The sequence below is a fragment of the Haliotis rubra genome, unplaced genomic scaffold, assembly GCF_003918875.1.
Source record: "Haliotis rubra isolate DU_JTF1 unplaced genomic scaffold, ASM391887v1 Scf23, whole genome shotgun sequence".
Classification (NCBI taxonomy): domain Eukaryota; kingdom Metazoa; phylum Mollusca; class Gastropoda; order Lepetellida; family Haliotidae; genus Haliotis; species Haliotis rubra.
In genome coordinates, this window is record NW_025766336.1 from 3,646,335 (window position 1) to 3,670,089 (window position 23,755).

At 38.9% G+C, this 23,755-nt stretch overlaps 1 protein-coding gene across 1 annotated transcript; it reads right to left on the minus strand.

The window, feature by feature from the left end:
* Nucleotides 1-6,197: 6,197 nt before the first annotated feature.
* LOC124278018 (mitochondrial glycine transporter B-like) lies at nt 6,198-18,650 on the minus strand. Its single transcript, XM_046713753.1, has 10 exons — nt 18,238-18,650; nt 14,540-14,652; nt 13,738-13,819; nt 12,702-12,772; nt 10,592-10,697; nt 9,618-9,687; nt 9,341-9,439; nt 8,568-8,734; nt 7,899-7,991; nt 6,198-7,596 (listed from the first exon to the last, which is right to left on the minus strand). The coding sequence occupies exons 1-10, from the start codon at nt 18,253-18,255 to the stop codon at nt 7,567-7,569; spliced, it is 849 nt and encodes a 282-aa protein (XP_046569709.1). The 5' UTR covers nt 18,256-18,650; the 3' UTR covers nt 6,198-7,566.
* Between the last annotated feature and the right edge of the window lie 5,105 nt (nt 18,651-23,755).

Consider the following 23,755-nt stretch of genomic DNA (forward strand, 5'->3'; position numbering starts at 1 on the left):
TTCTGAATTAAATATTTTTGGCATTTCCATGGCAACAAGTTCGACTTAGACTGAAATGAGGGGTAGTGCTCTTTTCCGGAGCAGAACTCTAAAACCGTTCACTATTTCTTCACCAAACTTGGCACATAGATTGGTCTGGTGGTGTACTGGTTACTTTTTGGTAGTTTTGGATTTCTGAATAAAATATTTCTGGCATTTCCATGGCAACAAGTTTGACATAGACTGAAATTGGTGATAGTGCTCCTTTCTGAGCAGAACTTTAAAAACCTTTCAATACTCTCCTTCCACTTTTCTATATACACACCTAAATATTTGACATAATCATAACTCGTAGACATAATCATGAAGACTATTTTGCCATTGCAGGGGATATTGATGACTTTGCCTTCGTGTTCGTGTTGAAACGTTTTACTAATATAAGTCCTCATTTAATTATTGCTTTTTTAAAAGAATTAAATTTGTTAACAGATTTGTAAATAGCTAAATATTTTATGATTGGAAGTTTGAATTAGTAACTGAGATTGTTAGTGGCTGTATCCTCGAGGGGGGTTAAAGTACTGTAAAATTATTGTCCTCCTGAGAGGGTACGTAAGTCCCAAAACATTCAAAGTAAATTTCAACTTTCCGTTTTTTAATCGTAGAATATGTGTAATTTTAATGTATGGCTAGATATATCTCAGTTGCTAACAGCTGAAGGGATGGTGTAAATCCAGTTAGGGCCAATGCAGGAAGCAAATGTACTGCAAGTCCCCATGGTCCCTAGTGTGGTGGTCTACCTTCAGTTGTTGGCAATCTATAGCCTGTTTTTATATTGATTTGTCATTTATAGTTCCAATATTTTAGATTTCATTGCTAGTTTTAAATGGATATCTGTGATACACTAGTAGTTTTACTGTTCTTCGTCAACAGGTTTTTTAATGTCCTACTTTATTGATCTATAATATAATTATAAACTGTTCTCGTCACGATATGGCTGAAATATTGCCGATGTGACGATAAATATTAACTTACTCACTCACTCGTGTTGAAACGATCATTTTCTGCGATCTTGTTTCGATACTCAGGAGGGTGCCCTCGCCTAACGCTCAATTGCAATAAATATAGAGGGTGTCAAGCAATTTCAGAAAGATCTGTAACTTTCTAGATCCTTCTGCCAAATGGTAAAACCGGATATACTTGCAAAATAATGCAAATGCGAGGGAAAACCTACCTTTACTCTTGCGCCACGTGTCCTTCTTTCACTGTCCAGCGAGGAAATGGAGTTGCTTTTGGGGCAACTCCACATTTCGTGTGGACAGCGCTTCCACCCTGTGACAAACTCTCCTCTCCACTGGGGTGTTTTCATATCTTTCTGTCTCGATTCTAAGGAGCGCAATTCCGCATCTGAATTTTGCAAATGAACTTCTTTGTGCTCTTAATATCGGGATTCGAACATACAGTTCTGGGGCGTAAGTAGTCTTAAAGGTTCTGTATGATCGAAGTTTGTTTCCACCCAACCCTCGGCATGCTGTACTTGCTTGTAATTTCTTCTCCCACTCTGACACGTAACAAGTTTTAGTAACAGTTTTTTTTCAATGGGAGTATCTGGGCTTGGGATATTAAAGCTGATGTTCTGTAGATAGGACTTAATACGAAGATTCCAGTTCTTTTTGGTGGATGATTCTGCCCACATCGTCTTGTGCTTGTGTTCCACATTCTCGCCCAGTGTCCTGCAACGCTTGACCACCGTCTCACCTCTGGGGGTGAGACAGTTCATGTTAACACATGTTTATACTGGAGTTAAATCTGAATGAATCACTGACAAATAGTAAAAAATAATTACATACTGCATTGAAGTGCATTCTGTTGAAGCCAACAACACTGACCATGAAAATCATGTTATACTGTTACCTTTATCATTATGTTCGCAAAACTTTGTTGCAATACAGTTACTTCAATGAAACATTCCACATTAAGGCTCTATATCATTTATCTGTACACCACTGGCATACACCCATACACAATGGGGACAGGGAGCCTGAAAGTATGGTGTAACAGTAACTAAGAAGACGATGTCGCACACAGAGACCTATTATTAATTTATGATGTACGAACTTGGACAGAAACCTTCCAGTCAATATATCACAATATATATTGCAATATCTCTTGAATTATTGCAATATATCGCAATATGAGAATCAGGGCAATGTCCAGCCCTATTCGTACCGGACAGCGTTATCGGGACGAGATTCTGCCTCCTATAACAGTGCCATTCCTGCAAGCTATGCATGACTTTAATGGTCGACCCTCTTTACTGCAAGGATTGTCATGGAGTTCTTTAGGCAGAGGGTGTAGAGCGGATGGAGAGGGCAGCATGCACACCAGACCTCAACCCAACTGAGCATGCCTGGGATGAACTCGGTCGACGTGTGTACACACGTCACCCAGCGCCAGTGGATCTCCGCAGAGCTCTAGTGGAGGAATGGAATGCGATTCCTCGAGCTTTCTTTATGAACTTGATAAGGAGCATGGGAACAAGGTGAACCTGTGTTTTGGACGCGCGAGGAGGGTACACAAGATATTGAATGACCGAGTGCTTCATGTTTGTCATTTTCAATTTGGAGGGTTGGTCTATACAACCGATGTTTGCTAGTGTTGTTTGAACTTTTTGTCTATATGTCACGATGTGTCATGTTTGTCAGTACATTACACATTATGACACTCTTAGTTCTATTATTTCTGAAAAACCTTTCTTTACATGTGCTATATATCGTTTGACCCTTTATTAATGACGCCTAGTATACTTAACTGGTCTGTTAAATGTTTCTTCTGCCACTTGAACCTTGTTGCCTTCTTGCCCGAGTGCTGTGCGGTGCGGTGCGGTTCTGTGCTGTGCTGTGATGTTAAAGTGCTATCACAGGGGTGCTCAGATCCGTGCATGGGTATAATGTTAATTTGAAATTAGCTGATTGAGAGCTATGAATTAGGGTCAGGCGATAAACAATTATCCAGAATTACACCACACTCTGATCCAGCATATTTTCTTAATCACAACCATAATAATGTGTCCCTCCTTCAAAATGGATAACACATTCCATCACACCAACATTCTTCTTCACAACAAATATCTCTAGAATAACGTTCGATCACCCGACGGTTAAAACTATAATCTGTCAACTCCGGGACAGTAAAATCACAACGCAATGGACAGTTTGTTTGCAACAAAGAAAATAATAAACAAACGCACGCACAAAAACCCAATGCCATAAAAAGGCTACACAGCGTGCAAGTGTAATGTTGGATCTAACAACAGTTTGTTTAATGTGGGAGAAATTCAGAAACATAGATATGGTCTTGAAAAAACAATAAGCATACCCGGAGCATAATTACAGGAGCTGCAAGTATTTCAGAGGTATATGACGGGTGTGTACATTTGGTGGTAAGATACCATAACGCCTTTCTGATCAGCGTGTCATATCTTTTGCTGGTGTAAAAAAAGAAATCAAACCAAAGTCGTAATATTTCACATTGTAAACAGAAAAAAATGGAACACCATAATGTCACTTGTAAACCTTTCATTAGGATGTCATACTATTATCCATCAACTGTAAGGGTTTCACGGCATGTCATTGCAGCTGGAGCGTGAAGTGACACATATATAAACAATATTGACACTTATCAAAACATATCTCCTTCTGACATCAGTTGAATTGTTGTGTTTCATGCATGCAGTGCCAACCAAAGATATGTATGATCTTCAAATGATATAGCTGAATTATAAAAACATAATTTTGGTAAAATTACCTAAAATTTGTAAAATTGATAAAGTTGCAAATAAGTTAAGACTAAATGGTTTCCGTGGACCTTCTCCAACTTCATAACTGTACACGTAAAAGTCAATGTACGGAAGGTGTCAAAGAGGTTGAACCTGTTGTGTACTTCGGCATGTGGATGTGGACTTGAAACATGTTCCCGTGATCAACTAGGAATACACTATGACTATTAGGAACAATAGACACTAACTGATATGAAGGAAATGTTGCTTGAGTTATGATGACATGGCTGACTCATCATTCTTTGATGAGTAAAGAAAGACATCTGGAATAATAGAATTTTACATTTAAGAGCTTTCTGTTATGTTGTGTGATTTTAGAGATAGTCCGACAGTATCATCGACATATTTGGTATCGTTGACTATGTAAAGCATGGAGCTGTTACTGTTGAACAGACATTATATAATAGTTTGCTGACCTAGATACAAAGTACCAACTTTTGTTTCCTTGTAATGGTTTTTTCATGCATACAGTGCAAACCAAAGGTATATATGATCTTCAAATGATGTAGCTGAATTAGAAAAACATAATTTTGGAAACAATTACCTTTGTTTTGTAAAGTTCAACTCATATTTTCTCATCAAATGCCCTTTCTATTAAAACTGACCTTTGACCTTACCAAAATATTTTTGCGATGAACATATATGTAATATTATTGTCCACAATTTTCAATCATGATCTGAGCATTCCAAAACTACTATTTTGATGAAAATCGGTCACTCCAAAACAAAGTTATTAAATTAAACCACCCAGTTATCGGTTAAAATATTGCCATAACTGACATGACATGTTGCACCTTAAAAGGGCCTCTGTACGGTAGTCACGCGGGGTAGCTGATGACAACCGGCTTTAAATCAAAGCTAAATCATTCCTGATTGTGAAAAATCACATCCCGTTTGGTCGCCAGAACTGCACCACATTTTCACCATTTGGGGGGTCTGGCTTCTAGACCATAGAGCCTGGACCACAGAAAAGAACATATTATACACTGAGTGACGCATGCCGCATTTAGCAACAAACAAACCCTGCAATCATAACATTGTTTTTCTCCTATGGCACATGATGGCCAGTATTTACCGGTAGATAATCAGATTTATTACCTACGAAGGCGAACATATCGGGGTTCATGTTTTTCATACGATGCCCTAGGGCAAAATATCACATGGTGACGTGACATCATGAACAAGGCTATGACGTCACATTTTTTCTGTGACGTTGCGTTCTACATGCGGCGACGGCGGGTAGCCAGCCTGTTTTGAAGGTATATTTGGGTTTATTTTCCTCAATTTGACGACTTCGGTAATAAACAGAATATTATATTCGTGCCTATATCATACTATGTTTACGACACTCATGCCTAAATATCGGTATATCACTCGCTCGGGAAATACCAACATTTAGGCACTCGTGTCCTAAACATAGTATGACATGGGCCCTCATATAATATCCTCTATTTACTAACTTGATACCCCTGAGATGTACAAGCAACAAACAGAAACAAATATTAAATAAGCAATAACTCCTGAAATACATTCAAAATACGTTTATTGCATTTTCTCATAAATAACCTCAGTATGAGATAACAAGGTAAAATCTATTTTATGATTCATATGGGTTTCTAATAGCCACTAAAAGAAATCTTGCACTGAATGAAACAGCTTCCAGTGATGAGTGTATTTTCTACTTTGACAACCAGGGTATGCTTGTTGAATCATCAAATGCACGAGATCAGATCAACACACTGAAATATATATTTACATGGTGCATAAATTCACAGTGAGATGTGCACAGTGAGATTCAACATGGATTCTGAAGATGCTTTTCATCTACAAGTTTGATTCATCATAGATTGTAAACAAATGATCACCAAGCATCATGCATGTACAGGTTCAAACTATGTGAGATGTTACTCCACAAACATATCACCTGGCAATGTATCACATAACACAAACAATAAACATTGTTATCAACCGAGAGTACACTTTAGAATAAACAGACACCATCGTCATTAACAAAATGTACCAAAACAATGTTTTTAAGATGCAGTTGCTGCTACAAAGGAATCATTCTTAGAGGCTGTAGCATGAGGGTGAGGTGGAAAGCAGATTGTGTCCTCCTGACCCTGTCTCGCATCATTAGGGCTGCGCAATATAACCGGTTTACCGGTATATACCGGTTCAGACATGAAAACGATACTATTGTGATACGTTGATCGAAAGCCGGTATTTTGACATGCATTCGGAAAACTTGGTAACACTCGAAAATCTTCGGATATTTCCATCTTTTACACCGGAAGCCATGCGTGTGTTGTAAAATGGTGACCCCCAACAACGAACAATTTATTGTGGTGCCAAATACTAGGGCAAAGGCATCGGTAAGGTAGCATTTTGGGTTGAAAAAGTTCACGGTAGATGGAATTATTGGTAAGAGTAAGGCGGTATGTAAAATATGCAATGGTAAAGTAGTTTTTATTAAAGCTTAATCAGGCATAGTGATTTTGTTGTGCTTTTGCTTTATAAATCAAGCATTAACGTCCTGCAATATATTGCAATACATATCGCAATACATGCTTTCGCATCGCAATATATCGCAATATGAAAGTTCTTTGCAATACCCACCCCTACACATCATTGCACTTGATGTTGCATGTTTGATATTTGCTTCAATGTGACTGCTGAAACCATTGCTCCTGCAGTTCCCAGCTAGTCACCACAGACGTTACTTATTTTCTGAGGTGCCAATTAAAAAAGCTACAAATATGCAACCGTAAGTCTGACAGATAACAAGCATAACTACACTTGTGCAAGAGGATTGTTTCCATCTAGAAGGTACCAACATCGTTACACATATATATAAACAGAATGTTAAGCTCTCATCAAACATAATAAAAATAGAAATGGAATTGTTTCAACTCTTCCATCTCCCAGCAGTCACTTGCACAAAGGGACCAGTCTTGCGTACAGGTTGCGTCCTCTACTGTTTATACCACGCTCTTGTGATATTCATCAAAATATTTCCCCAACAGCCATTTGTTCAGAATACACAGATTGAACTTGTGCATCATAGATGCAAACAGACAATGTGGTATTGTTTAAGTTCAGAAGCAGTCATATGTACTCATATAAGACATAAAGACAAAACATAAACTGTCCCTTATGTAGGTTTCTCGCAAAGTATTTGTGTAGATGCGTCGGCAGTTAGATTTGTGTTAGCACATCCTTATCACAGAGAGTCATCATATTTTAAAATGTTATTATTTCATCGATCTTGAATCAGAATCACCGGTACAGAATAACAGTACATGAAAACTGCCATGTTATGGAAGCCCTCATTTTCAGGAAAGACAACATTGTAATCCATACTTCAAACCGCAGGTCAAACAGTGTTCATCCTGATAAAGATACATACTGAACAAAACGATTCTGTAGTAGGTTCTGTTCTTCACTAAAGCATTTTTCACCATGGTGCATCACCATGATGAATTCAAGGTTGTTCATTAGCATGCATTACAAACTGTTCATGATCCATGAAAGCATTCTCCATCAAGAAGCATAGATTTATCCATCACAATGCATTCAAAAACAGCATTACAACGAATTCAAGGTCAGAACTCTTCTGACTTTGTTGGACAACAGTTGTTAGCACAGTTAGCATGACTAAGGGATGCTATGTTGAATTCAAAAGGCTTGAACTGTGTAAATTGTAACACGAAATTCCAGCTGAGGATGAATTGATGGTCTAGATGAAGACAGTGCTATGTCTTGAGGCAAAAATGTCTCATCGCCTGAAATAAACAAGAAAATTCCTGGATTAAAAGTGTACTTCAAACTGTTAGTTATCTGATAATGACTACACAGAAAAGATAAATGGCATAACACAACATTAAGGGAGTACAGAGTTAGAGGAAATGTTTTATGCATCTTGCATGGACGAAATGCACCAATTCCAGTTTTTGTATATGTTTAAGTTTGTTTTTCCAACCTTAAGACAGTGAAAGCTCAGTTAATTCCAACCAATATTAAGGCATAACACAACTTTGTTCTTTAAGCATCTGAACACTTTTCATTGGTTAGCGGAGATACACACCTGCTCATAAATGGTCCATGCCATAGATGCCATGAGGGTTCGACGCAGTGTTCGTGGAATGATTCCTCGCCAAAACCCAACTAAACCATCCTTCTGTAAAATATATACATCCTTGTAAGAAGTATATCCTCCATTACAAACCACCAGTCATTTCAACAAAGACACAATCATTCAAACCTGTCCCCTACAGACTGCAGTTGGATGTAAGATCATGGTAAGTTTCTGATACAGTCTCACATTATTTTATTAGAGATTTGTCAGTGTGCTCAGTCTCTTTACATCTCAAGTGAGAATTTTTGCACTCCAAAGCACAACAACTTCCTAAGGGAGTAAGTGAGAGTGGTTTTACGCCGCTTTTAGCAATATTCTAGCAATATCACGGCAGGGGACACCAGAAATGGGCTTCACATATTGTACCCATGTGGGGAATCGAACCCAGGTTTACAGTGACTGTGATGACGCTTTAACCATTAGGCTACCCCACTTCCGAAGGGAACTAGCAAAAAGCAATTTCTGTTATGGAAACAGCATGTTTCAGTAACAGTTATGGTGATGTGATATATGTGAATGAATATTTGTACAGCGTTGCAACAGTTACAGTCACAGTAATGTTCACACTTTTGTTTTACGAATATTATTATGTTTTCAAGTTGTTTGTTTCCAACCCACCTGATAAACATGCAATGCACATGCTCTGATGTTGCCATACATAGATGGGTTGAGCTGTGCATGTGTCTTGATGACATCTGCTGGCTGAGTAACCACAGATGCCATAGTTCCTGCCATGATGCCACACAGGAAGTGGAAAAGAGGCAAAGACTTCTCTTGGAGCATGTCTGGAATGGAATAATAAACCATGGTTTACCATGCATTGTTACAAAAATACATTCCATTGTGAATGATGTAGCTGAGAGTAATTTCCCAAAAAGATTTGTGAGATTTACATGTACAGTACCATACCAATGCCTTGCAAAAGTTTTGATGCAACATGTCATAAGCTGCCAAATGAGAGAGTTTGGTTTTAACGTCACTTTGAATAGTATTTAAATTATATCATAGAGTGTGAAGCATGTCCTTGGTGAAACTCACAAGCATGAGTATGGTCTGAACAAACCTAGAAACATAATGAGGGCAAACAGGAATTATAAGCCACAAACATAGCGTTCTAACTTGCTCAAGGGACACAACCCTGTACAGTGAATTGAGCTACCTTAGACAACTTTACCACAATTTCCTCAACGAACTCTTGAAACAATTCAAAAAGGATCCCCTGACACGAAGTGACTTTAATGCTAAATTGGCATCCATTGAAGAACTTTCGAAAGTTGCTTTGCCACGAGTCCTCTCGTAAATGAGTCCTTGGACCTTTAATACCCTGACTATGGTACTACTTTACGATAAACATGTGAATCATTGCATGCATTCTTTCTGTATGAACATACCTTCTGGCAGTGTCTTTTTAAGCTGAGTATAAAACATGAGGTAGAGAGAGGAGAAGGGCACATCCCTCATCAGCGTAGGTCCCAAACCACAATACAGACCTGGAACACAAACAATTGTTCTCAGGAACATGCTCACATACAAGATAAAATACACATCAAAGTTCTGGTCTACAAATGATTTAACTGGGATATTCCAGATAGTTTTCCTTGACTTCACATTGATGAATGGAAATTTATGACTGATAATTTGAGGAAACTAGAGTATGAGTCAGTATACCTTTCAGTCCCTCTTTCTGATGAGTGATAACCAATGCCCTTGTCATACTGGAGTACTGGAAGCTGCCACTCTATCAACAGAATCATCATTGGCACATGACAAAAACATAATGTACTCTAAAAAAGGAATCTTACTTTACGAAGGTAACTCCCTTACTTTCAAACTAGGCGATGGGGTAGCCTAGTGGTTAAAGCATATGCTCGTCACGCCGAAGGCCTGGGTTCGATTCCCCACATGGGTACAATAAATTATGTGAAGCCCATTTCTAGTGTCCTCCGCAATGATATTGCTAGAACATTGCTAAAACCGTGTAAAACTAATAACTCACTCGCTACTTTCAAACTTTTAACACAGACTGAAAGATACTGAGACATAAGATTCGTAAATGTACAGAGAGCTTGTTAACCAACAAGAAGTAACTCAAGAACTACTCAGCATGATGGTGCTCCCACAGACATCAAGACAAGATTTTACTTCAGCAAGTACACTTCCATTGTCTAAAACAGTCACTACACTAGTCTCCAACTTCAACATCAAGCAAACATGGTTTCAATGCAGAACACTTTGTAAAAGTACAGTCATCCCTCGCTGTAACGCTGGTCTTGGGGTCCATGGATGACCCCCTGCATTATGAGACACCTGCGTTATATTTATACACAGAGCATGGAATTAAGGCCAAAGAAAATAGCATTTTCCATGTGCATAGCATAACTGCTATTTCGTGCATTGTGCCCACTCAAAACTATGTCGCATCCTCGGGGGTGAACAACACGATTAACTTGAGCAAAACATCAGATTTGGTGATATGCTATTCTCGATGATGTGAAGATGTGCAATTGCTTTTTGTTTATGGGAGCCACAGAGTTTAAATGAATCTGCGGTATCGCAAAGAGCGTTTTTGCGAGGGATGACTGTAGTCCCAGATGCACACATAACTTCTGGAATTGAGTAATCTACTGGTTGCTTGAACTCACCTCATAACGAGTCTTGATGACAGTGAATGGAAGGACTGCCACTGCAGCAACAGAGCGAGCTGTTGCTCCCATCAGCAGCGACTCCACAGGATGGGGATCTGTAGTCCTGTTGACAAGCATAAAACAGTTATAGCTGTACACTAATATTTTTCAACACTTGGCAGTTTTTACGTTCCAAAAACTCAGAAAGGGTAGATGGACAGAACTTTGGTGTGAACATTACTACTGAGCTCCATTATACTATTCTAAACATGTGGGCCATTTACCAGTATAATGTTATTGTCAACCTGCAATTTTTCTGAAAAACACTCCCTCATATTTGAATCAGCTGATATTGTCATGTTTTGACTTTAGAGTAGTGACAGCTGGCCTGCCCCTATTGTACAGCACCATGCCAAAAGTGTTGCAAGAAAAATGGCTGCCACTGTATTTGAGCTGAGATGGCCGTTAGGTATTTGGATAAAAAAGTTTACACTGTTTACATCAAAAAATAAATTTTGGTATAGGAACATATTTTAGGGGTTACTTTTTCACCTAACACCTACAGGAAGTAGGTGGAGCAGATGACATCCTGTTTACACTGGAGATGAAATCATGGCTGCTGTCAGAAGAGAATTGACACCCAGGTTGAAAGAAAGGTTAACATTTTTTAAACAGAGTGGAGAAAAAATTGCAACATTGCTAAGATTTTGGGGATACATGAATCTACTGTCTCTAGAGTCTGGAAGAAATTTTCTGCCTGCGGTTCAGTAGAAAACAAGGCTAGAAGTGGGAGGTCCAAATTGTCTGACCAGAGAAGTGATCGCCGACTTTGTCGTATGGCGCAAGGTAATCGTAGGCAGTCTTTGACAGATTTGACTCATGAATTCAATAAGGTACACTGCCAAGTATTATCTAAAAGAACTGTTCAAAGAAGACTCCATTTGTATGGTTTTCGAAAATGTGCTATTCGGAAAACTATCACAATTTCTTAGGTGAACAGAAGAAAGAGGATTGCTTGGTGTAGGAATAAGAGACATTTACCACTTGACTATTGGAAGAAAATTATTTTCTCTGATGAAACTGAGGTGGTGATTGGAAAGAACAAGTCTGTTTATTTTTGGAGAAAATCTGATGAGAAGTGGAGACCCGAGTGTCTGAACGCACTGAAGATACCGGCTCGGATTAGCTGTATGTTTTAGGGGTTCATAACGAAGGATGGCGTTGGAACACTTGTGCCAGTTGAGGGTACCGTACCCTCAACTCAGAGAGGTATATTGAACTCATCGATGAACATTTATGGCCTGTTGTGACCAAAGTGTTTGGAAATAATGAATTTATTTTCCAAAATGACAATGCCACACCCCATAGATCAAGACTGACCACTGAGTGGAAAACAGCAAACAACCTCCCTACTTTTGTCTGGCCTGCACAATCTCCAGACCTCAACATTATAGAAAATGTGTGGGAATGTGTCAAACTTAGACTTAATAAAGAAACCGCCAGCCTCAAAACACACCAGGACCTCAAAGACTGTGTAACTAGGATCTGGCAAAGCCTGACCCCAGTGTATATATCTAGTTTATACCAGTCAATTCCACGGAGATTGAGGAGTGTAGGGATTCAGAGAGGTTATATCACCAAATACTAGTCAAAACAAGGTAAGAAGAACATTATTTTAAAGTCATATTCATTGCTTGAAAATTTCAGGTGAGAACCTCAACTTAGAGAGGAGGCCATTTTTCTTGCAACACTTTTGGCACGGTGCTGTACTTGGTCAAATGATTTTCCAGGTTTCTTCAACAAGCAGTAGAACTACTGGAAGGAGTAAGCATGTTATAGCACCACAGTTGCAGCTACCATTAGAAGTAAGTGAGTTTAGTTTTACGCCGCACTCAGCAATATTTCAGCTATATGGCGGCGGTCTGAAAATAATCGAGTCTGGTCTAGACAATCCAGTGATCAACAGCATGAGCATCGATCGGCGCAATTGGGAACCGATGACAAATCCTGACATGTGTCAACCAAGCCAGCGAGCCTGACCACCTTACGACAAGCATGGGTTACTGAAGATCAATAGTCTAACCCGGACCTTCATGGGTAGCTACCATTAGAAAAGATGATCACGCACCCGAAATTTGTTCTTAGCCAGTGTAGAGAAGCAAAGTAGATACCCACACCAGGAACACATCGTGTGATTGACTGAAACAAACAATATCATATATATGAGAAAGATAACCATGTTTGTAAGTTATATGCAGCTCAAAGTATATACAGGATAAATCATATGTGTCACAATTATTTCACACACTGTACATTTTATCAATCATTTTGGACAAAACATCTAACGATTACTACTGTAAATCATGAAATTAATGTGAGCATTTTATTAATGCATTATTATAATGACGCATTTCAGCCTGATGTCTACTTTTAAGAACCTACTTAAAGACAGAAAACGTAAATCACTTGTCTACAGCATATAACAACAATTTAGACATCTCTTTAATTCACAAATGAGCACTAATTTCCATGACACTAACTGATATCCATTGAACTTATTCATCGGCAAATTATGTAACAATAATGGAAGTGCTGACACCACATTACACCAATACAGGTCACTTCCTAATTACAGGTACAGCCACATGTAATTAATTATCACTGGTTACAATCACTGGTCATTGTTTAAAGTCACTCAAGCACATCAGCCAGACCAGACATTCTCCAGCCACGCATGATTGTTTAGCGATCTTTGCTCACCTTTTCATTTGAGCAAATCCTTTCAACAGAAGTCTATCAAGTCGGATTATGTTTATAAAAGTTGTCATAAGACAAGTAGTAGCAAGCAATCAAGTGGTCAAACATGGCAACGTAATCAAAACATTGTCAGCTCATTTCCATTCATTACATAACAAGCTCAATTCAAGATATTTGGTAATTAACAAGTGTGAAAAGAAAATGAACATCAAAGATTCAGGGTATCACATTTTATCATCTGATTCCTGAGCTCACATTAATTTCGTGACACATTTTAGACTAGACCCTCGCACTCACATTAAATTCATGATTTACAGTGACTAAGGAAGCAATCAAACTGTACTGCTGTCCTGTATAATTTTTCAACAATAATACTAATACCATTACAGTGGCCGGTACTGACTTACCGGTACAACTCCCCTCCATAGTCCAAGGAGGCGATCTTTCTCAATAACATGTGTCAAAACACTGACAATGCCTTGTGTTTTCCTACAAACAAAACACATAATTGGAATCATATTAACTTATGAACTGTTTCATCAATACTTCAACATGTTTAACATACAATCTATTGGGATTCTAACGGTTTAATTGTCCCTTCAAACAGAACATCATGAATAACAGGTGAACTGAGCATGTACAAGTTGCGGGATAGTATATATGTTATAGGGCCATCAAATACCATCTGCATCCATTTTCACAAAATTCATTTTCAAACTATCAGATATTCTGCAAATAACAGTCGTCAAGCAATTCTTGGTGTTTTCTCTCAGATACAATCATAGCTTTCAACAACTGCAACAGGTATGCATCAAAATGGATGAAGCAACAATGTCTGTTCAACTAGTAGCAAACTTCTTTGAGAGGCATTTTGATTGGTTGGTTTGTTGTTTAATGCCGCACTTTGCAATATTCCAGTTATTATATGGTGGTGGTCTGTAAATAATCAAGTCTGGACCAGACAATCCAGTGATCAACAGCATGAGCATCAATCTATGCAATTGGGATATGATGACGTGTCAGCCAAGTCAGTGAGCCTGACCACCCAATCTCGTTAGTCGCCTCTTATGCCAAGCATGGGTCCTAAAGATCAATTCTAACCCGTATCTTCACGGGTGAGACGCATTTAGAAATTGGAACAGTAAGGAAGAATAACAAAATATGGATGAACAATTTCTTTATTACAGTGACACTGAAAGTTGTACTCACCCAAAGTTTATTGACAACTGCACTCTTGTTTTCACAAGATCTAAAGGTTGAAAAAGTAGCGTTGAACATGTTCCACTAAAGGATCCTGCCACAAATGATTTCACTATTGGTGACTGAAATGTGAAAACAATGGTTACAATTACAAAGCAATTATATTACCATAACCATGTGTCATCATAATATATATTACCATAACCATGTGTCATCATAATATATATTACCATAACCATGTGTCATCATAATATACTACCCATCAAAAGTTTAGACTCACTAGTGTAAATGTAGCCACTTACTTGTCCACTGTTCTAAACTAGCTTTTTGCAAAATATTCCATACTGTTTAAAGGTACTGTTTAGTTATGAACTGGTGTATTGTAAAACATATTCGTAACATTGAAAAGATTATTGTCATGAGTTCAGTAAATGATTAAAATCTGTGAAAATTGGCGAATTCTTAACAAAACTTTACACCAAAACGCATCTGTTCACATGCACGACATTTGCTCATGCCTTTCGCAATTTGAAGCATCATCCTTGTGCAATTCATCTGCATAAGGTTTTCAGTTGGTTCCCCCAAGTTGGTGGAGAAATTCATCTTCGATGTAACCACATACATATACATAACATATAGTGAGTGCTTTAAGTGAGTCTAAACTTTTGATGGGTAGTATATATGTTACCATAACCATGTGTCATCATAATATATATTACCATAACCATGTGTCATCATAATATATTAAAATAACCATGAGTCATCATAATATATATTACAATAACCATGTGTCATCATAATATATATTACCATAACCATGCAATGCTCTTCTTTTTGTTATGTCAAACATCTTCAAACAAAGAAAGTCAGTCATATTAGTTTGAAAAGATGTTAGAGCATGGATGTTAGTTGAAAGCTGAGACTGACTTTCTTACCTGACTTAAAATGATCAGAATTAGGCTCCTTTCTATTATTACCTTTAACCTAGTTCTTGAATTAAAAGCTAAAACAGTCTTTAATCTTTAAATACCTTGGTAAATGCAAACATTACAAATACAAATAATTTTAAGTGTCTGAAATTATCATCTCTATAATCATTCATACTTTCAATAAAAATGCCATGAGCATGTTATGCACAAAACAAAATGACTTCAGCCTGATTCACATGATACTAAGATTGAAACAGTCCAATTACATAAAATGATAAATGATCATAAAATGATCATTTTTTCCCAAGCTTAATATGAATTGTGGGGAACTACGGCATGAAAGCTTTTTACAACAGTATTACAGGAAATTATATGGAAAACGGTATCTGTAGGAAATGACTGTATGGAGTCAGTAGCTTATGGTATTTACAGGTTCTACTTTACACACACGCACACGGTCACGCACACACACACACACACAAAAAAGAATTGTTGTATGCCTGGATAGCACAAAGTGTTGTGTTGGTGGCCCGAATCACCTAGCCTAACCCTAGCAGTTGTGGGCGAGGCCTTCTCAATGTTGTTGTCAATGATGAGGATTTGGGGATTTTATGTGCGCGCTTCCTGACATGATGCAGACTTCGCACAGAATTGTTGTCTCTGGACCAAGGCTGATAGTTGTAAATCCAAGGTCATCTGATCGGGATTAAGAATTAATCAGTAATAATAAGAAGTAACATAACCGCACGGCTCATTCAGAATGGATGACAGTCAAAATATATTACAATGGAGATTAACAGCTGGGATTAAGTGCTGGCAGTCAGGTGATTCTAGATGCATGCATTCATGGTTACAGCATAATTAGCCTTAGGATTTACTAGTTCTAGCAGACAAAGGTTGTCCCAAATCAGTTGCTATGACAATATGCCAAGGAGGTAATAGTAAGTTATGTAAACTCAGTTAAGATGATGTTGCTTCAAAGAAATATTTGAGTTTATTGACCATATTGATATGACTGTCAATATTATTGGTGACGATAAATAGTTAAAACGAATGGTTGATGTCATATGGTACAATCTGGGACGAGTTACAGACTTTTATCTCTTTTGTGAGACCTACAGAACAGATAAATATAACTTCAGAAAACAAAAAGACAAAGAATTTGACTAAAGTCACTCTACTCGCAATGCACTATTTTTGGCCTGACTGACTGACTGAGTTTGGCTTTACGCCGCTTTTAGCAATATTCCAGCAATATCACGGCGGGGGACACCAGAAATGGGCTTCACACATTGTGCCCATGTGGGGATTAGAACCCGGGTCTTCGGCGTGACGAGCCAACGCTTTAACCATTAGGCTACCCCACCGCCCCTACACTATTTTTGGTGTAACAATACAAAGGGCATAGATGACAAATGATTGCTTGATAGCATTGTAACAGACATGGTCATTTCAATGTATTTAAGCTTTCTTGCTGTCATAGCTGACAGTTTCACAACTGTTCATGCTCTAACTGTAGAGTTTCTGTGAAATGTGTCATCACTAAATGCTAAAGCCTGTTATCAGTTGAGATCTCTCAAACATTCTGAAGAAATTACACCCTACTAAATGCAGTTTGTGCATATATTTCTGTTACACTGTTTATATCGTTCTTTAATGATTAGTCATGTTCATGCTTTGTACCTGCCCCCTTTGGGTGTTTATGTACAGTACTTCTCCTCTCTCAAACAGATCAGTGTAAACTGATGACATATACAATCTGCACCACTGTCATGCAGTTATTTATATGAAGCTCACTCAGGTACTTAGTAACCTACATTCTACATTTCATGCATGTGATGCTGTGCCTGACCCATGTGGGCTGTATGGGTCAAGCAGACTGGGCAACCTTGTTTGTTTCTTGTAACCTGATATCATTGATTTTAATTAACAGTTTTAGCCGGGATAAGAAGAGATATTGTAAATCAGTCCTTATAATAGTCATTATTTAAAATTGACCTGATTTTATAAAGTAAATATGAATAGATTTCAACAGATTTTGTGATAGGTAGGAATTTCTCCAATTCTTTCTCATTTGTCATACATGACAAATACATGAAAAGTACTCCAATTTCCTGAAAATTGCTTAGCTTATGTGGTGTAAGACATGACATAATTTGTCTTCTGCACATGAAAAACTTGAATGTACAGTATCACTATATGGACACAGACTCATGGGCACATCCACCATTCAGGATGATCCTTTTCAGGCATCTTTTGCCTCTATTACAACAGAATTGGGTACTATTGAGCTGAGACAAATAACAGACAGGGAAGCTGCCTTTGGCAGGGATCCAAATACTGCAGGTGTATGTATATCTGTTTGGAATGTCATGAATTGATGCATATATCAATATTATGACATGATGAATCCAGATAGGTAAATAAAAATAGTTGTCTTTCACATCGATTGTCATTTTGACCAACAACGCCAGTCTTGACATCATCAATTAACCTGTTGACATTCACGGATGAATCTGAACCCATGAGCAATTAACAAAACCTTTCGTTAACGTGCACTTTCTTCTATTAAAAATGGATGATGGAACACATAATTATTGATTAAATCGGGTGTGTGTGTGTGTGTGTGTGTGTGTGTGTGTAATTATTTTACCTCACGAGATCTGTGCATCGCCCCAGTTTCAACAAATAGTTCCCTTTGTTGCATCACTCCCGTACCTGACTATTTAAAGTGTACCCCCCTCCACGTCATGTGAGGTGAGGAACTAGGATACTCACAGATAAGGCTGCATCCATTCTTTCCCCAACACAGTCTTCAGGCAGTGGTGTGCCTCAATCCTGCACCTCTCCCTTGATCTTCAGACTTGAGGTAGTTCTTACACTGAAAGTCAGATGGTGTTTCTAAATGTCAATCACGGTGTTCTAAGACGTTGTATCGCAGAAAGTTATATATAACGCCTAACGGTATAGACAAAGATCTGGATGTTCAATGACAAATCCAGGTCTTCTGGTTCAGTGCTGCCTATAATGGCCAACACCAAAGCGTGTCACCCCCATAGTGCTGGCTAATGAATTAACTTCGCTGACAGCAGCTCCAACATTGATTGCTCTGCCTCTACACCGATCGTTCCGCATGTAAACAACTGTAGTCTGTGCTTTCTTGGCACCGAACTACCGCAAGACTGATATTGTACTTACCTCGCCACTAATATTAGACGAATGAAGGCTTCTGTTGCGACGATTAATTTAGTTTCGTTGGTGAAGCTTGTTTAAATACATTTTAGGGTTTTGTTGGCGTAAGAGATGTTAATTTAGGCTATTTCTACTGATCCGTGACTAATACGGCTTTAAAAGGCGCCACTCACATTCCACGCCAAGTGTCATATCGAACAGTTGTGACAGTTCTGCCTTTCAACGCCGTATAAGCTCGCTGAAGTATCCCAACACGAGACATTATTATTGTACACTGTTTGCCCATGTAGCGTTTCTTGATTGGAGATTTACAAGCGATATACGTCAAACTAATTTCGCGTTCATATATTTATCCATTTATTTTATTTATTTATTTAGTTATTGATTTATACAAATTAAACACAATTTTCTGTAAATTTCGTAATGTTTATTATGAAAAAGGCAAACGAAACACGGAAGCTTACTGACCCGATCGCCTCTTTAAAATTTCTTTCCTTGATAAACTGTAAATTCCCATTTCATGATTTTGATAATTCTCAACAGATTACCTAGTACTATTACATAAGATTATTCGTCAAGGTACTAGTATCAGCATTGCAGCACACCAGTCAAAACTGGTTCAAACCACAACAAACTCCACGTGTTAGGGATTCGACTGGTTGTCACCGCATTTCTGAAGGTCGTTTTAAGCCAATAAGAAAGTCGTAAACAGACACACCTACCTTCATTTTCGAAGAGATTATAACTGCGATGTTATAAACCCTTGACCGACTTTTTTTTCCCATACAGTTATATAATGGTGTTATTTTCATGTCACCAACTTAAAACTACAAATAAAGAGGTGACATTGTCGCGACCATATGGCAACATGCATGCATGTGTCTAATAGATGGTAACCGTTCATAATTTATGGCTTTATGTGTGTGTCATCGAGTTTGTACACTTACTTTCAACATACATTTTAGGGAGGGGTGTCAATTACATTGTACATGCTTCTGCATAAAAATAATCAAAACACCCCCACCACCCCAAGCCATAAATTAAGAACGATCCTTTAGTTGGGGCTTAATATTACTGTGTTCAGGTTTTATGATGCTAGATCTTGCCCACTGAGAGACAGTTTATGGAAGATACAGTACCCAGAAATATATCATACTAATTACGAGCCAACTTGTCCCCAGTCATACTCCCAAGGTAAGGTGAAAAATATCATCTTTCGACGTCTTTTTTTGTATATGAGACGTCAGAATAACCATCCAACTAACTACATGTATACTCGGAGGCAAAGGTAATTATGACATGGAATCTTTTCAGTGGTAGCCTACTCTTGAGAATTAATTTTTGGATTTGAACCAGAGAAAGAGCGTGTAAAATGGTGGAAGAAACGCGACCAAGCAGCTTTTGTTCGAATAGGTAAATGCTGCCGTCAGTACCGCGCAGCCTGACGTTTCTCGTCCATAATTAACATTTGGCTCTTAGGCGACGTTTTCGACCCCATGTCATGACCAGTGGATTCGAACCACGTACCTCCGACACAGGTTCCAGCCAGTGACCCTTGTTACAGCCTGTTCCAAAATTGGCAACAGTGGTGTATCTGCGTGAACAGTTCCACGACGTCAACGGCATCCGTGCAAGACACCCAGCCTGACGGCCAATAATTATTCTGATTGGGAGCACGTGTGTGGAGAAGAGTTATCTTCACCTATGAGTGACTTTTCTTACGTTGGCCCGCAAAATCCCCTGATTTGTCACCCACACGCCTGGGATGAAATTAATCGACCACTGCAGGATCTCCGCCAAACCTGTCCTTGGATATGGGGCGGTGGGGTAGCCTAGTGGTTAAAGCGTTCGCTCCTCACGCCGAAGGCCCGGGTTCGATTCCCCACATGGGCACAATGTGTGAAGGCAATTCTGGTGTCCCCCCGCCATATCACCGGACGTTCATCCACGTTTAGTGAAGATGCCCGGTCTGCATCAATGCACAAGGTGGACACTTTCGCTACTGACCTTGTGGGGCTCACCTTGTGTACCTGCTTATGAACCTCCTGTTGTGTTGTGGCTCATTTGTATATGTCAGGTGCGCTGTTTTATGGGCTTTTGATCGTTACCATACCTTGAAACAGTTGTAATAGCATTTCATTCGCGGCAGTAAAAGGCTAACGCTGTTTCCGTTCGTGTGTCACAATAACGTTTGCTTCTGGGTATATAAAAGCGAAATATCAGCGTCGATGTGCTGATAAATATAAAAGTCATAAGTTTTCTTATAACCTGTTATTTCGTTTTGACACGAGAAGATGAATATCCGGGTGTACGGGATTACCTTATCGAGGTATACCCACAGTTGTGTCAGAAAATATTTAATAACCGTCATTAATAATTGTGTAAAAATACCTAATATATTTTGAATCCATGCCAATCAATCCTTGTATGCTCCAGATGATATTAAGCAAAAGACATTAAAGAATTAGGCCTACTTTTACGCTGTGGATGTGATCGATCACACTTGGAGATAAGGATACTTCGCGCAGTGCCCGTGAACTTGAACGACACTCTTAGGTAACTATATATTTGCAAGGCGTGCGTTTAGGGCTTGAGGGCGATACAAGATGAAGGTGAGTTAGGTTAGGTCCTCCTGCAGAGCCCTAGGTAGGGTGACAACACTAATTTCAATTATTAATTGTCTTTTGTAGTCTGTACCCATTGATTATTTAGTCACAAGTTATAACTCACTCTGCCTATTAAGAAAGAGGAACACTTTTTACGGATAGACAACGTCTTCATTGCAGTGAAAGCGACATGTCGGTGTAGGTACTAACACGGTTGCATGATAACGGTGTTAGGATCTACACCGAAACGTCGCATCCACTTCAATAAAGAAGTTGTCTATCCATTAAAAGTGTTCCTCTTCATCATGCCAGCTTCTAAATGCCACTTAAAGTGCCTATTAATAGTTTGTTTTGGGTATTTGAACACATTTATTACTATTTTGGCTATAATTTAACATAGATTAACCTTTTTCTATTTCTGTCGGAATATCTATCAGGTGACTTGTAATTTTATCAGTCCCTGGAATGCCGCAAGGATTCGCGTATACCGCTTGAGCTCGTTCGGAGCGTAATGTACGTTACAATATTCAAGACGTTTCATTATACACTGCAGTAGAGCCCATGTACGTGATGTCTCATTAAATCTGACTTTCAGCTACGGATCTGTAAAGACATACAAGTATACGCAGTCTGAAAAGGCCACACTGGGTAATTACGATCAACGTATACGTTTTGATTTCATATCTTTGCGTAGAAATCTAAATGCAAAGATATGAAACTAAAACGTATATATAGCAAATATATAGAAAAGAATCGTTGATAGTGATGATATATTTAGGTCCGAACTTTACGCAAATGGAGTGGGCAGGTTCAGTTTATACAACGTACTGTCATACCAGGCCGAGCTATGTGTAAACATACATGTAGATAAGGTGCAGATAATGTTGTTACATATTTGACTGTACTTTTAACACATACACTTGTATTCATATTCCCCGAACCTCGGCCGCTCATAGCTTCATATCATAGACCCAAGAACCCGTGATAATCCGGGTTAGAATATTGATCTTCAGCAACCCATGCTTGTCGTAAGAGGCGACTAACGGGATCGGGTGGTCAGGCTCGCTGACTTGGTTCCCAATTGCGCAGATCGATGCTCATGCTGTTGATCACTGGATTGTCTGGTCCAGACTCGATTATTTACCGACCGCCGCCATATAGCTGGAATATTGCTGAGTGCGGCGTAGAAACTAAACTTACATATGTCTGTATGGCTATGACGATAGAATTATCATGATTTCCAGCATTAAGAACGCAGATCCGACAAAATAACGTAATCTTGTTCATAAGCAGGCAAGGTCCACTCTCACACCGTGATATTGTCGAAATATAAACTCACGCACAACTAGATAATTGAATCTAACAACAAAATATGCAGTCCTCATTGGTCCGATATATAGTTATAATACTAATATGCATATAGATCCAGTTGTTCGTATGAAGCTGCAGAAACTATATATATCTTACAGGTCTGACAACAACCTACATACTTACATGTAAACACAGTTTGTACACAAGTGCACCATCAACGACAACACGCAGGTCGCTAAGTGCATGAAAACAAGCGGTGTACAGCACGTGATTTGTTTGGCAAGCAGTAAGGAATCGACTCGTGCAGTGAGAGGATATCAACCCACTTCTCACCACGCATTCGTCACCACTTGCCTCTTTCCGTAATTCGGCTTGTCCCGGAATAACACGTGTTGGTCACGAATGCTCACCACGTTGTCTTCACGTGAGGGTGGGGGTAAGGATGTGGGTGGGGGTGCATCTAAACATGTTTGTTCCGTAAATGTCATGTACGGTGCAGTATCACTTGTACAATGCAATAGAGAGGCACGTGGCACTCAAAACAACTTCTCAGCAAGAGGAATAGGTAGGAAATTCATTTAACAATACTTTTTGAACATACCATGAATGAGTGGGTGAGTTTAGTTTTACGCCGCTTTTAGCATTATTCCAGCAATGCCACGACAGGGGACACAATAGTCCAGCATATAACTAGACGACTTTGCACTATACCAAGGTGTGCTCCATGTAGGCCTTGGCTGGCATACGAGTTTATTTATATGAACTAGGGCCACAAGAAATGGGCTTCACACATTGTACCCATGTGGGGAATTGAACCCGGGTCGTCGGCGTGACGAGCGAACGCTTTAACCACAAGGCTACCCCACCGACCCACATACCATGAACTCAGTGGAACGCAATGGTAGCATGTGGACATGTCACATGCAGATAGTCTCCACGCAAGTGCCACCCATTCGCTCCTTTCCTTAGTTTTGTTTGGTGATTGACGCCACACTCAGCAATATTCTAGCAAGGAATCGAGACTTGACCAGACATCCATGTGATTGACATCATGACATTATTATTATTATTTCACACACCGGCATATATATATATATAAAAAAGTGATGAGAATACCGAGCGTACAGTATAGTACATATATAAGAAGAAGTTTCTGAAACAATCACACGACACAGACCTTCTCCAAC